At 42.6% G+C, this 15,804-nt stretch overlaps 1 protein-coding gene and 1 long non-coding RNA gene across 4 annotated transcripts in view; one reads left to right on the top strand and one right to left on the bottom strand.

Annotated features, from left to right (window-relative positions):
- Positions 1-15,804, bottom strand: part of ICE2 (interactor of little elongation complex ELL subunit 2) — a 173,481-nt gene that overhangs the window by 56,231 nt on the left and 101,446 nt on the right. For all 3 annotated transcript variants that reach the window (XM_077264062.1, XM_077264064.1, XM_077264065.1), the window contains one exon: positions 8,062-8,178. In XM_077264062.1, the coding sequence (XP_077120177.1) occupies positions 8,062-8,178 (117 nt within the window). The remainder of the gene's footprint in view (positions 1-8,061; positions 8,179-15,804) is intronic.
- Positions 10,828-11,598, top strand: LOC143773580 (uncharacterized). Its single transcript, XR_013215241.1, has 3 exons — positions 10,828-10,989; positions 11,215-11,374; positions 11,452-11,598. It is a non-coding gene; the product is annotated as an uncharacterized LOC143773580 (long non-coding RNA).

Below are 15,804 nucleotides of genomic sequence, written 5' to 3'. Positions count from 1 at the left end.
GGTTCCAATGGTGTGGTGCTGTGCTGCTACTGTCCAGAATTTCTTGGTTGTGGTGGAGGAGTCCTCGGTTCTCCTCTCCAGGATATCTCTGTTCCACTGGTGTGGTTCTGTGCTGCTTGACTGCTGTGCTGTTGGACTATCGACTGTAATGTAAGTATTGTCCTTCAATTTTTTTTTTTGGCCTTTGCCTACATTGTTTTTTGCTCAAGTTGAATTTTTCTATTCTTTTTTTTAGTGTTTCAAACATGTCCGCCAGGGAAGGCCTGAATGCTTCCCAGAGTGGACATGACAGTGATTATGTAATCACATTTGATATACTGAGTGGTATGTATTGACTGGCAATACTACATGTGTTAAATCATGTCTTTTCTTTACAGGTACCTTCCAGTGATGAAGAGCAGGAGAAGTCATGTGGAAATGAATCTTCCCAGGGTCCTTGTGTTCAAATTGATGATAAGTATTCTTTTAATTCTCAGACTTGTAATTGGAATTTTTTTGCAGGTTTGTATCTTTAAAACTATATGGTTATTCATTTTTTTCCTTCTTTAATTTGATCTATATGTTCCACAACGTGAGGACGCTCAACCTAAAATTGACAAATGACATACTCATTACACTGGTGCAAGAGCGAGTAGCGGTGTGGTACCCCCGTGATCGGAAGTGGCCAGATCGCTGCTGTATGATTGGGACTATGCAAGGCCACAAGTCAGAAAGGATTTTTGTAAGTGTTGCAAAGTGCTCTGATGCATCTGTATCCCTGTTAAAGTTTGGTGTATTTTTTAACTTTTTTTTTTTTTCTTCCCCCTTCTCAGTGAAGAGAGTAAAAGTCCGTTGGCGTTCAAAGAAGGATCGCTTCAATAAGGACATGAGAGGAGATTCAAGTTAGAAGTGGTGCTGCTCCAAAGGTGTCCAAATAGAAGTACAACCATATGCAGTCTTTTCTGAGGCCTGCGGTTGCTCAGCGAACGTATTTTTTCTGTTGTCTATTATATAAACTGTTAAAACATTTTTACTAATGTTTTTCTTTTATTTTCCACACAGAACCTGGAGCAGCACTCTACAACCTGGATCTTCCTCAGTTGGAGCGGCCCTTCAAAAACCAGCCACCAGACTTTCCCAATCATCCACCAGCGAAGGAGCAACCAGGCAGGCTTCACAGGCTGGGGAACAGGGAGCCGGTCCATCAGGTTTTCCCCTCTCCCAGCCCTCTGCCACAGATTTCGTTTGGACTTCTCGTCAGCGCAGAGGGCCTGGGAGAGGTCAGTCATGCCTGAGTTTATTCACTTAAGCTTGGTCTTCCAGGATGGGATGAAGGTGACTGGAGATAGACTGGACAGTGGGTTCACTAAGGTGAACATCCATTTCCAGATGAACTCACTTTTCCAGGATGTCCATAAACGCCTTGACCGCCTGGAATCCGACCTTCAGAGACCGGCGCAACATTTTTTTTCAGCAATAGTGCGGGGCGTGTCGGAAAACCTTATGCCTGAACTCCAGCTGAACGTCATGCAGGCCTGCTAGGCTGTTTACAGCCAGGCATTACAGCAGCAGCAGTCCAGAAGCTATCATCAGCAGTCCGGATTTTACCACCATCCGTGGGCTGTTCCCCCAGTGCACAGCTACACCACCACGCTGCCGAGTGCAGCACACCTGCAGCAAGCAGCATCCACCAAGCTCCAGAGTGCACCACCCAAGCAGCAAGCAGCATCTACCACGCTCCAGAGTGCACTACCCCAGCAGCAAGCCGCATCCACTACTCTCCGGAGAGCAGCACCCCTGCAGCAAACAGCATCCATCACGCTCGAGTGCAGCAGCATCCACCACGCTCCATAGTGCACCACCCCTGCAGCAAGCAACATCCCCCACGCCGCCAAGTGCAGCACCCCTGCAGCAATCAGCATCCACTGCTACAGAGACCTCCACTCCCACTCTGCCCACAAAAAAAAGGAAAAAGAGTGCCACTTTGGCTTCATCACCTCACCGAAAAAGACGAGGCAAGAAAAGCTGCCCAAAAATGGACTTGCCACCTCCACCCTCACCTTCCAATGTGTCTATGTTGTCACTACCTTCCCTCCCTTCAAATTTTTCTATCCATTCCCAAGATTCCAATTCTAATGTGTCATCTACTCCCAATGTGTCCAGTCCCATACAGGAGCCAATCCTACAATTTACCTCCCCTTCCCCTGTAACCCCTTCATCATCAATCGACACCCAATCCTCCCAGCTCCACACCCCCAAGGTCCACACCATCTCACCGCCAATCAGACCCAGACCCCGAAAATAAATCTAATTTATTTTTGTGAACTAAAACTTTTATTCTGTTTTCGCAACCTCTGTGTTTTCTTTATTTCTTTTGGTGAAAACACACACGTGTATAGTATGGTTGACTGAAGTTGTAACGAGTGTGTAACTTGAGGTGTTTTATTAGTAGTAAAGTCATCAAACATTAAAAGGTACATTTACTTACAAGTGTATTAAACTATATATAGTCTTGCCATGACACACGTCCAATATCAGAAACAAAGTAATCTGCAAACTTATCTCGCATCTGGGCAACTTCCACAGTTGTCCTCAGAGGGTGAGCATGGTAATCATGCAAAGTGGTATCAACATGTTCGCCAAGTTCTAATTGTTGTCGCTCTTTCGCCAGGATGAAATTGTGCATAACAACACACGCTTTGACAACATCATCAATTGTCTCAATTTTTAAGATTGATTGGTGTTCCCAAAATGCACCATTTAGATGCCAGCAAACCAAAGGCACACTCCACAGTTCTTCGTGCCCTTGTCAGTGAGTAGTTGAAAAATCTTTTGGTGTAATTCAAGTCCCGACCTGAGTACGGTTTTAGGAGGTTGGTACACATTTGAAAAGCCTCATCCCCAACCACAACAAACGGCATTGGCGGTCCTTCAGTGTTTGGAAGAGGTTGCGGTGGTAGAATATTGAAATAATTACCATACAAACGCTGGCCCATGTCACAGTTTTTGAAAAAGTCTGAGTCATTTCCTCATCCAAATGAGCCAATGTCCACGGCGACAAATCTACATTCAGCATCTGCAATCTCCATGAGAACAATAGAAAAGTATTCTAGCCGGTTTCAGAATCCGAATGTGTTTGCCGTCCACAACCCCCACACAGTTTGGAAAATTACAAATTTTCTGGAATTTGGCAGCATTTTCCAGCCAGAGTTGAGTTGTGGGATGGGGGAGGAATTCTACCTGCAGAACTTCACATAAAGCACAGCAGATGTCTCCAACAATCCCAGAAAGGGTGGACACTCCAATCCTGAATTGAAAATGTAGAGATCTTAAGGTCTCTCCGCGAAGCCAGGAATCTGTGGAACAGACATAGGAAAAAAAATATCATTACTTGGCTTCTCTAACAATAATGGTAACAACAGGTGTTTGTTTTTAAAAATTACTTACCTCAGGGTCACCAACAGATGTTCCTCAGCAGGAATTTCTCTATGTAGTTGGGTGTCCTGCCTGGTGATGGATCCTCCGACACGTTGCAGCAAGTCAACAAAGCTCTGGTACGACATCCTGGTGTAGTCGTAAAACCTCTCTGGGTTTGCCCGCAGCTCGCTGTACAATGAGTGGTAGGCTCCACGGGTCTCTCGGACTTCAACAATGGGGTGTTGCCAGTAGCGACAACGAAGTCTTCTCCATATTTTTCTCCTTCTTTCTTCTTCATAAGCCACAGCAAATGAAAAAGCCAATTTAAAGGACAAATGCAGATTCCGATAGAAGCTCTCCATGCAAATATTAATCTTGCAGCAGTATACAGCAGCAAAAGATGAGGATTTCATCTGTGTAAGTTTATATACAGAATCCCCAAGAGACACGCCCATTGTGTGTGTCTTGTGTCAAGAAAAGAAAATTCTCCTGGAAATATCGAATGCATGCGCTGAAAAAATGCAAACTCTGCTTTTTTGGTGTCATGCGCAAGATGATGTGGATAAAAAACGCAGCGTAACCATGTGTTTACATGTGTTTTGGCATGCATTTCCGCATGCAGACGAAACACTGCGCATACATATGCTAATGTGAACTTAGCCTACGAGAATTGAAGATTGGTCGTGGCTAGTTCTTCCAACATGACAATGACTCGAAACACACAGCCAGCATAACTAGGCAGTGGCCCCGTAAGAAACATTTCAAATTTTCAAGGTCCTGGAGTGGCCTAGCCAGTCTACAGACCTGAACCCAATAGAAAAAGTTTGAAGAGAGTCAAAACTCAATATTGCTCAGCGACAGCCCCGAAACCTAAAAGACCTGGAGAAGATCTCTATGGAGGAAAATAACTGCTGCAGTGTGTGCAATCATGGTCAAGAACTACAGGAAATGTCTGAATTCTGTAACTGCAAACAAAGGTTTCTGTACCAAATACCAAGTTCTATTTTTCAGTTGTATCAAATCCTTATTTCATGCAATCAAATGCAAATTATGTAAAAATCATACAATGTGATTTTCTGGATTTTGTTTAGACTGTCTCTCACAGTTGAAGTGTACCTACGATAAAAATGACAGACCTCTCCATTCTCTATAGGTGGGAAAACGTGCAAAATTGTCAGTGTATCAAATACTTATTTTCCCCATGGTATTATATATGTATCGGGGAGGGGTGGGGGCATCAGACTTTAGTTACGCCACTGGCTGAATATACTGAATATATATTTTACATTTTTGAAGTTGTTTTTATAATTTTCCAAATAATGATCTGCATTAATTCCGTAATACTGCAGTTTTCATGCTGGTTTTTAGGCGTCACAATAAATTAACGCTTACTGTAAATTCAGCACCACCAACGACAAAGCCTCTCTCCCATACAATCCACATAGGTCACCTCATATCTCCTGCTGTCCGGACAAAGCGCATGCATTGCCTTCCCTGCCTCAGGGACTTCCGATGACACTCGCCATCTGACACGCTTCCATTCCACGCTTGTGTGCCAGAGAGCTCCTCTAGGAAGATGCGATCACATGAGGAGGGCTGCTGCATCAAGCGTCGCTTACGTAACAGACGAAATGGCTCCTCGTACATCGCCGATAGGCTAAAGCATGGTTTAAGAACATGGCCACCCCTCACCCTAATACGCCCCCGGAAGAAGATGGCGGCGAAACATGCGTTGGGATGCGAGGACACTTGGGTGATCATGCCAAACCTGGATACTATTCATTTGTTGTCATAAGGTAAAAACTACACAAAGCACTTTCTATAACTGTTCACATATATTTCTCACTATTGGCTCAGTCTGTTACACCTTCCTGAGGGACCATGCTTTCTAATTTATGGAACTCAGCATTCGATCTATCTAATAACGTCTACATATTGTTTTATTCTCTCACGATCAAATTTAGATCCATGTATACGACTCACTAATTTACCCCTTAGTCCTGTTCTCTCTTATATTTATGTGAACCACATTGAGGACTTTTTTCTTTATTATTAACAGGCATTTTCTCATGCTAGCAATACCTAGTAATCATCTATTGATTTTTTTTTATGCAGATCCCTTGTGTATTATTAATTTTGCACCATAATGCCAGGTTGAGGATATTTTCAGTCAGTGAAAGCCACTGTACTATTGAACCCCTTTATTTATACCAGCATCTAATTTATCCTCACCTTATGTATATTTTTTCACCCACTTGTGTCCCCTATATGACATTTTCGCTTATTTTATTACAGTTTTTAATTATTGGCGATTTAATAAAAATAATTTTTATCATGGCCCTCCTCTCCACTCAATCCTTATTTTGGACTTAAGGCTTTGTTGCCGTTTTATGATTTTGGAAGTGCCACAAATAATGTTAGCATTAGTGTTTTATTGTACATTCAGTAGTTTTCATCTCATTGAATTGTGATCACAGACTGGTTTATGATATATACCGTATTTTCTGGTGTATAAGACGACTGGGGTATAAGACGACCCCCAACTTTTCCATATAAAATATGGAATTTGGGATATGCCCGCTGTATAAGACTGGGGTCATCTTATACGCCCAGTCATCTTATACAGCGTGTGGTTCCCAGGGTCTGAAGGAGAGGAGACTCTCCTTCAGGCCCTGGGATCCATATTCATGTTAAAAATAAAGAATAAAAATAAAAAATATGTATATACTCACCCTTCCGAGAAGCCTGGCTCTCACCGGTGTAAGCGTCTGCCTCCGTTCCTAAGAATTGCAGCGTGAAGGACCTTCGATGACGTCACGGTCAGGTGACTGGCCTGTGATTGGTCCGTGACCGCTCATGTGACCAGTCACCTGACCGTGACGTCATCGAAGGTCCTTCACGCTGCAATTCTTAGGAACGGAGGCAGACGCTTACACCGGTGAGAGCCAGGCTTCTCAGAGGGGTGAGTATATACATATTTTTTATTTTTATTCTTTATTTTTAACATGAATATGGATCCCAGGGCCTGAAGGAGAGTCTCCTCTCCTTCAGACCCTGGGAACATCCAGGATCGCTCCCTGCACACGCCGTACCCGGCGTATAAGACGACCCCCGACTTTTGGGACAATTTTTAGGGGTTAAAAAGTCGTCTTATACGCCGGAAAATACGGTAAACAAAATAATTTTGGTTGTGCCAACAGGGGAAATACTGACCTTGCACAGGGCGGGGTAGAGCAACTTTATAGCCTGTTTACATGGGCCATATATGTTTGAATTTTGCTTTTTTTTTTAAGTCATGGTATTAATAATTGTCCACTGTGCACAAAGAACATCAACGATAAGCCCAATCTTGATATTTTGTGCTGCCATAATATGATCATTGTTGACCGCACAATTGAAAATGATTGTAGTAACATATATAACTAGCTCTCAGGTATGTCACTAGACAATTCTGAAGCTTCTATTATCGTCCTGCAGTGACAAGGACCATCCAGCTTAGAATCATCAGTTCCTCGCAATGATTTTTCGAACCCCCTTTGTTCGTTCCTCACAGGTTTGAAAAGTGGCTTCATACAAGGTGGTCTCTACCCAAATGCTTTGATAGATCAGCGGTAATGAATACTTACAGTACTAACTGAAAAATGTTCTTCAGTTATCTGATAATGATGAAAATCCATAGGACCAACCAGCTTTACTCAAGACTGTTTCACATTGGTTTAAGTGAATATACTGTCATTTTCTTCTAACAACTCCTTAGGCTGGTTTCACATTTGCGTTTGTAGGAGCTGCGGACTTCCTCCGTGAAGCCCCGCCCTCGGCCGCACCTCCGCCGCTAGCTCTGCCTACTTCTGCATGCGGGCCACGTACCTATCTTTAACATTAGGTACGCAGGCCGTGCCGCTGTATGCGGATGCTTCTGCATGCGTCGTTTTGACGATGCGGCGACCAGCGTAGAACGCAGCTTGTAGCAATTTCTTTTTTTTTCCGCATCGTCAAAACGACGCATGCGGAAACATCTGCATACAGCCGCACGACCTGCGTACCTAATGTTAAAGATAGGTACGCAGGCCGCATGCAGAAGTAGGCGGAGCTAGTGGCGGAGGTGCGGCCAAGGGCGGGGCTTCACGGAGGAAGTTTGCAGCCCTCCGCAGCTCCTCAAAACGCTAGTGTGAAACTAGCCTTAAAGGTACAGAAAATTGAAATTCATGCTGCCCGAACTACAGGCAGCATGAATCTGACAGTCTGAGTTATTGTCACCATGTAGGATTTATTTTGAAACATAATTTAAAGCAGTATTCCCATCTCCAAGATCCTATTCCAATATGTAGTAGGTGTAACAATAATATTTCAAATACCTCCAATTAGAATTTTAGTATAGTTTTTCTGATTCGCTATGTCTCTTTCCTTATGTGCAGGCATTGCAGGACCTCAGGTATCTATGGTTACGACCGCTGATATAGTGACAATTAACTACATAGACATCCAAGATGCATGGTTCCTGGCTGGCTTTTCAAAGTATGTTCCCGCTGAACTGCAGCAGCACTTTACAGTAAATCACATATAGTGCCAAAACCGCAGCCAGTGTTTGATTCATGACGCCTGTGGTTTGGGCAGCATTAATCTTCCCTTTATCAGCACTGTAGAATATTTGAATCAGAAACTCACCGCATGCACGTGACAAGCCTTTGTTTTTGGAGGCATCATCTGAGACACCTTTTTATAAGTGGTTGGCAGAGGAATATCATCAGATGGAAATGTAATTTTCACAAATTTCACAGATCCCTAGGAACATTAAATATATTAGTAATAACCAGAATTGTTGGGAGCATTACAATGACATTTCCAACATGCACTAAGTCATAAAAGGTTACCTATGTTGCTTTTCCTAAATAAAAAACAAACATTTTAATAAGTAATCTAAACTCATGCAAACAAGTTTCTTTAGGATCACAAATGCACTACCAATATTTGATGGTCTCCTGCTGGATCTCCTGTGTATCCCTATAACTTTTTCTGTGCAGAATGCAAAAGATCTTATGAATCCAGAAAAAAAAATGCCAGGTTGGAACAGAAATACCTTTATGAGCTCAAACACCATATTTTTTAATATAATTACATGGAGAACGGTAATAAATACACAGAAAAATTTGCCATAAAAAAGGCCTGATATATTAAAAGTTTGTAAAAGAAAAATTAGTCTCATTGCCCAAAGCAGCCAGATCTCAGCTTCCATTATTTCAGAGCAATTTAAGAGATTAACCCCTTAACGACAAAATGTATTTTTGTTTTTGCATTTTCATTTTTTATTTTTTTTTGCTCCCCTTCTTCCCAGAGCCATAACTTTTATTTTTGGGTCAAAATGACCATGTGAGGGCTTGTTTTTTTGCAAGACGAGTTGTACTTTTGAACAAAACACCATTGGTTTTAAAGGGAACCTTCGTCTTCCCCTCACTTTCTTCAAAAATATAAAGTCCTTAATAACTAAATTTATATGGAGAGAAAAACCAGCTAGGCTACCTTTTAAATTGCTAACATACCCCACCTCCTGCGGTGGTTTAGGATTACCTGGTTTTAAAGGGAACCTGTCAGCAGTTTTGGCCAATGTAAGATGCAGCCACTGCCTTTCAAGGCTTATTTACAGCATTCTATAATGTTGTAGATAAGGCTAGGTTCACATTGCGCTAGGTGAGTCCTTCTAACGGACACGTTTTTAAGTAGTGAAAACGCAATATAACGCACATACTAACGCGCCCATAGACTTGCATTGTCTGACGCCTCGTCACATAACGTTTTTTTCTGATGGACCTTTGAACGCGGCTTGCAGCGTTTTCGGGTCCGGCCAAGCTAACGCAATACTAACGGAAGCGTTAATTCTGCCATTGATGTCTATGGCAAACGCAGCCAGACGCAAATCTTGATAAATTTCCAAATAGAACCATACGTTTTAATAGCGTTTGAGGGAGGTCCATGTGGTCATGTGACAGGAAACAGGATTTCGGCCATTAACTGTCCCCAGCGCACATCCTGAGGCCTGCTCCACACCAGAGAAAAAGTGTCTTGCAAAAGATCACAGGAAATGTAAGTACATTTGTATATATATATATATATACTAGATGGTGGCCCGATAACGCATCGTGTATTCTAGAATATGCATGTCCACGTAGTATATTGCCCAGCCATGTAGTATGTAGTATATTGCCCAGCGACGTAGTATATTGCCCAGCTACGTAGTATATTGCCCAGTGACGTAGTATACATCACAGAGCCACGTAGTGTATTGCACAGTGAAGTAGTATACAGCACAGAGCCACGTAGTATACAGAACCCAGTCACGTAGTATATTGCACAGCGACATTTGTCACAGTACCCTGTGTGAGCGGTGAGCTGTGGGGTGTATGCGGGCGCCGGGCAGTGAGTGCGGGGCGGCCCTTTTTTTTCTGACTGTGCGCGTCGCTGATTGGTCGCGGCAGCCATGACAGGCAGCTGCCGAGACCAATCAGCGAATTAATACCGTGACAGAAGGACAGAAAGACGGAAGTACCCTAGACAATTATATAGTAGATATCTCTGTATACATCATGGGAGTCTGTATTGTACGACGGATGTGTGTGTACTAAAAATGTATTGCTTTGTTGCAGATGTCGGATAGTGAGGGAAGCAGCAGCAGCAGCAGCAGCGTGTCTGCGGTTTTTTTCTTCTCAGTCGGTAGGCTTGCACTTTAAAAAACCACAAAAATTTGTGTGAAAATTCAGTGTATTAAGCCAAGCACGTGTATAATCATGTTTCTATTGCAAATAGGAGTCTTCGGAGCCCGAGGCTGCTAGGCCCCCCCAAAAAAACCCGTCAAAACCAACAAAGGTACATGGCAGACATTTTTAAGTTTTGCAAACATAAATTTATTGATCAAAGAAATGTAATTTTTTTTTTCCATTTACATACACAATAGGTTGTGGCACACGGAGGACACAAGAGGAAGAAGGTTCCTCGCCGTCTGTCGTCTCCACAACTGCCAGTGGTAAATATAAAACTAGAAATTTATCTACAATCTATCTATTCACTTTCTATCTGCTATATCTATAAACTATCTATCCACTATCTCTCTCTCTCTCTCTATCTTTCGCTGTATCTATCTCTCTATCTCTGTATCTATCTATCTCTGTATCTATCTATCTCTGTATCTATCTATCTCTGTATCTATCTATCTCTGTATCTATCTATCTCTGTATCTATCTATCTCTGTATCTATCTATCTCTGTATCTATCTATCTCTGTATCTATCTATCTATGTATCTATCTATGTATCCATCTATCAGTCTACCAATAAACTGAAATTGAACCTTTCAACATAACGTTTTGTGTTTACATAGTCCAAGTCAGCGAGCCAAAAAAAGAAAAGGATTGTGGTTAACGAAGAGCCGTTGACCATTCACAACGAGACACTGATCAACCTTGTGGAAGCCAACCCCTCAATATGGGACCAAAGCGACAGCTCCCACCATGACATAGTGAAGAACCGCAAGTTGTGGGATCAAATTATCTCTCACTTCGATCCCCGATACATGGAGAAGTCGTCAACCTCAAAGAAAAAAATTGGTAAATATTGGTGATGTTAAATTGTCTACTATCTATCTCTGAACTATCAACTACCTATACACTAAACTATTTCTCTATCATCTATAATTACTATCTATCAACTATCTATCTACTAGCTATATATCAATGATCTTAACTAACTATACACAATTTTTAAACTATCAATATAAGAACTGTCTACTAATATATATATATTTTTTTTTAACCTTTTTTTAAAACTTACAGCGGATGCGGTCCATACCCGCTGGAAATCAATAAGGGACCGCTTTGTCCGTGACTACCAGAATAGTCAAAATGTACCAAGCGGAGCAGGTGCAAAACGGGTGACCCCGTATGTGCATTACGAGCAATTGCTCTTTCTTCAAAAAACATTGTCTCAGCGCTCGTAAGTACAAATTGGTCTGTGTGCGAGACAAAATTGTTTAAAAATTAAAGCAAAATATATATTTTTTTTGGTTACAGCACGATATGCAGTACCGCCGCGCCTAGACAGGCAGAAGAACTGGAGCCATCTCCACTGGAACCAAGTCAGCAGACGGGCGCTGAAGACGTGTCTGTCATCAGCGAGCCACGATCTGGGGAGAGAAGCACTGTGGCTTCAGGTGTGAGTGCCCGGTTGCAATCACTGCGTGGACGCAAGCGAGCTTCACAAAAAGATGAAGCTGATGCCATTGTCGATGGACTTCAGCGGGTTGAGGACATGTGTCGGAGTGAACTGAAAGACCTGAGGCGGGAAATTACCGACTTGCAATCTCGCGCGTCTGTATATTCTGCAAATGAGTGGAAGCTACTTTTTTTGTCCTATGTTCCTGTAGCACAAAATATCCCGGCACACAGAAACCTTTTGTTTCGGCAAAGACTGAATGACCTTCTTGAGGAATTTGTGGGACCCCAGGAACCAGCTCCATCGAGAACCAGAAGCATAGACATGCCGGCCTACAACCCTCAATATAGAGCCCGGTGTGAACCGAGCATGGAACATCAGAGACAAAGTAGCAGTCCATCATACACCTGGGCAGACAATACGCCCGCGCAATACCAGAGTCTATAGTACAGCTCACTGTCCTCAGCCAGGTGCAAACTGCGTTTCACGTTTTTTGGTTTATTGTTTTTTTTCCCACCCAATTTCGTGTGTGTTTTTTTACATCCCTATGGGATATCATATGTAACAAGTTCACAACTGTTCTTCCATAAAAATTTGGAAACTTAAGTAAACTGTTTAAAATCTGATTCTTGTATGACTGTGAACACAACATAACAGTAATGTAACATTTTACAAGACATATTTTACAAGACATATGGGAAATAAAAAAAAACAAAAAAACAAAAACACATCAGGACACAGCTTCAGACTTGAAATAAATTTTACACGTGTCTGTCTTGCCATGGAACATGCCCCTCATGTATGAAGTACTGTGCAAATTGGTCACGAATCCTCATTATTTGTGCTGTAGACCGAACAGCAGTAGATTCAATGCTCATGAGGTTCGACTCACATTCATCGGGGTCAACCACCTGGGGTTCATGTCTGGCCACAAAATTATGCAGACAGATGCATGCCTTCACAACATGGTCCACATTTTCTGGTTGCAGTTGCATGCACGTTAGTAGAATTCGCCATTTTAATGTCAAAATACCAAAGGCGCACTCCACATAACGTCTTGCCCGGCTCAAGCGATAATTAAAAATGCGCTTGGTTGAGTTCAGACTGCGGCTTGAGTACGGTTTGAGGAGATTTTGCCCAAGTTGGAACGCCTCATCACCAACTAAAACAAAGGGCAAACTTGGGTCTTCGGTCCCTGGTAGAGGTCGTGATGAGGGTAAGTTAAAATTGTTGCTGTACAAACATCTCCCCATGTTGGAGTCTCTGAAGACTCTTGAATCGTTAGTACGGCCATACGCACCAATATCCACAGCTACAAACCGGTATCTTGCATCCGCAATAGCCATCAAGATTATCGAGAAGTATTTTTTATAATTATAGTACAGGGACCCACTATGCGCTGGTTTCTGAATCCGTATGTGCTTGCCGTCCACGGCACCAATACAATTGGGGAAATTAGCCACATCCTCGAACTGTTGGGAAATCGCTAGCAACATTTCTGATGTTGGGGTTGGTAGCACAAGTGGTTGCAAGTTGTTCCAAATGGCATCACAAGTTTCCCGAACCAGTTGGCAAATTGTTGACTTCCCCAGTCTAAATTGGTAATGCAGTGACGCAAAAGATTCTCCAGTAGCCAGATATCTGTTGGCATTGAAAAAGAAAAAAAAAAGGAAATTGTTTAGGATTTTAAAGGACAACTAAAAGGCTACATACAATAGAATATACAATTGCTAAATTGCCTAGATCTTGTCTTTGTCAATAGAATGAGAAAATTTTTTATAATTACCTCACAGTCACTACTAATCGTTCCTCCGCACAGATGCTTTCACGGAAAGTGCTGCGATGATGATGTATCTCATCCTTCACATGTGAAAGCAGAACATCAAAGGTCTCAATGGACATCCGTAGATAGCGTTGGAATTTTGAAGGGTGATCCCGAAGCTGAAGATACAGGGTGTGAAAGGCACCATATGTACTCCGCAAGAAACTAACTTTGTGGATCCAATATCTCTTTTGGGAACTACGCTTTCTCTGCCGAAGTCGCAACCGCATCAAGCGAAATCGAACCAGCTCAGACACAAACATCTTGCTAGCAGAAGTTCACTCAATGCTTTCAAAATGGAGAATGAGTCTGCACCCACACCCCGACGAGGACAAAAGGAGAAAAAAAACCAAAAAAACTTTATTGACAGTGACAAACGCAGACAAACAGATACATCGCGAATGGACATCAAAATGAGAAAACCGCTGTCAAAAGCGTTAACGCAAGCGTTAACGTGAAGCCGATTTTTCGACAAATTTGATCCTTTTCTGTACATGCGTTTAACGGATCCGTTTAACGCCATGTACTTGACGCAATGTGAACCTAGCCTAAGCCCCCGGTCCGATCTAAAAGATAAGAAAAATACGTTTCATTATACTCACCCAGGGGATCGGTCCGGTCTGATGGGTGTCACAGGTCCAGCGCCTCCCATCTTCTTGAGATGCCGCCTTCCTGTTGCTTCATCACTCCCTGGCATCGCACTCCCGCGCAGGCGTAATTCTCTGCCCTGTTGAGGGCAGAGTAAAGTACTGCAGTGAGCAGGCGCCGGAAAAGGTCAGAGAGGCCCGGCGCCTGCGCACTGCAGTACTTTACTCGACCATGCAGCCCATTATTCTTCAAGTTTCTCCTTATTGTGCATCTTGAATCAGCCACACCACTAGTTTTCAGGGAGTCTAGTATTTCAGCTGACATTATTTGTAGGTTTTTCTTTGCATCCCAAACAGTAATCCATATTTCCTACGAAATATATTGTACTGCATGGTCGTTGATCAACTAGTGGATCTGCAGCAGCCTACATTTACACACGCTTTTACTCTGCAATATCAGGTGAGCAGTTTTTTGGAAGCTCTCCTGTCTATTTGTAGGATAAGACCCTATTTTGCGCTTTTAGTCTCCCTTTCTTTTAAATATTGAACAATTTTCCTGGCATTTGTCACAGGTCACAATGCTACCTTTAGTAGCCATTCAAATCCATTTGTGTCAACTTCTGTGCATGTTATCAGGCCTAAAATCACCAGGGTATGTGAACTTTTGATCGGGGTCATTTGGATGTTTTTAAAAAAGAGAAAACAGTAGTTTGACAATAGATGGTTTCACCCAAACACTAACCATGAGTGGAGAAAAAGTTGGGTGTTATCATTCATATTCTATGAAAAAAGGCCAAGAAAGCAAAAGTTCTGCCGAGGTATATAAACTTTTGAGCACAACTGTATATTCAGCATAAAGAACAAGCAATCCTAGTAGCGGTGATATAATCTCCACAGAGCCCTGATCTCAACATCAACTAGGCTCTCTGGATTTCATGAAGAACAAAATGGCTTGCACAAGCCTACATCTATATATCTGTGGTAAGTTCTCCAAAATGTTTGGAACAACCTCCCTACCGAGTTCCTTCAAAAACCATTTGTCAAAAGAATTGATACTGTTTTGAATGCAAAAGGTGGTCACAATAACCACCATAAGGTCATTCAATACCTGCAAACACTAGGGCCAAATGTGGCTGGGCAATGTCTTGCACCAAGAGGAACCTTGGGCCCACTGCATCAGAGTAAGGTCTAATAATGGATCCCACCCAAGTACCTAACGCCAGTCAGGGTTCAATTGGTTATCATGTGGAGGTTATTGCAACTCCTCGAGAATATGTCTTCCCAGACCATCACTAACCCACCGCCAATCTGGTCATGCTCGATGATGCTGCAAGCAGCATAACATTTTTCATATCTCCAGACTCGTTGACGTAAGAGTGAGCTCATGTCCCACTACAGGACACTGGCCTCCATTGTACTGTCTGTGTTTTTGATGAAACTATCAGAAATTCACACCAATTGTCCACTGGAACGCCTTCTGTAGGGCACTGGCAGTGCTCCTTCTGTTCCCCTCACACAAGAAGCAGATACAGGTCCAGTTTGCTGGGATGATGAATTTTTAAAGCCCTGTCCATCTTTTATCATGTAATAGCCCATGTTCTGGTATTTGCTCAATGCTCGAGACTGTCTAAGGAGACACAGCAAAACTTTTTACAATAGCACATGTGCCATCCTGGAGAAGCAGAACTACCTGTTTAATTGAATAGGCAGCAGGTAGCACCTCATGCCATCAGTAGTGACATAGACACTGACAAAATGAAAATTAGAGAAGAATCAGTAAAGGCCCCGTCACACATAGCGAG

This window comes from Ranitomeya variabilis, chromosome 5, assembly GCF_051348905.1.
Source record: "Ranitomeya variabilis isolate aRanVar5 chromosome 5, aRanVar5.hap1, whole genome shotgun sequence".
Taxonomy (NCBI): domain Eukaryota; kingdom Metazoa; phylum Chordata; class Amphibia; order Anura; family Dendrobatidae; genus Ranitomeya; species Ranitomeya variabilis.
Note: the sequence above shows the minus strand (reverse complement) of the source record. Positions and strands in the feature narration are given on the sequence as shown.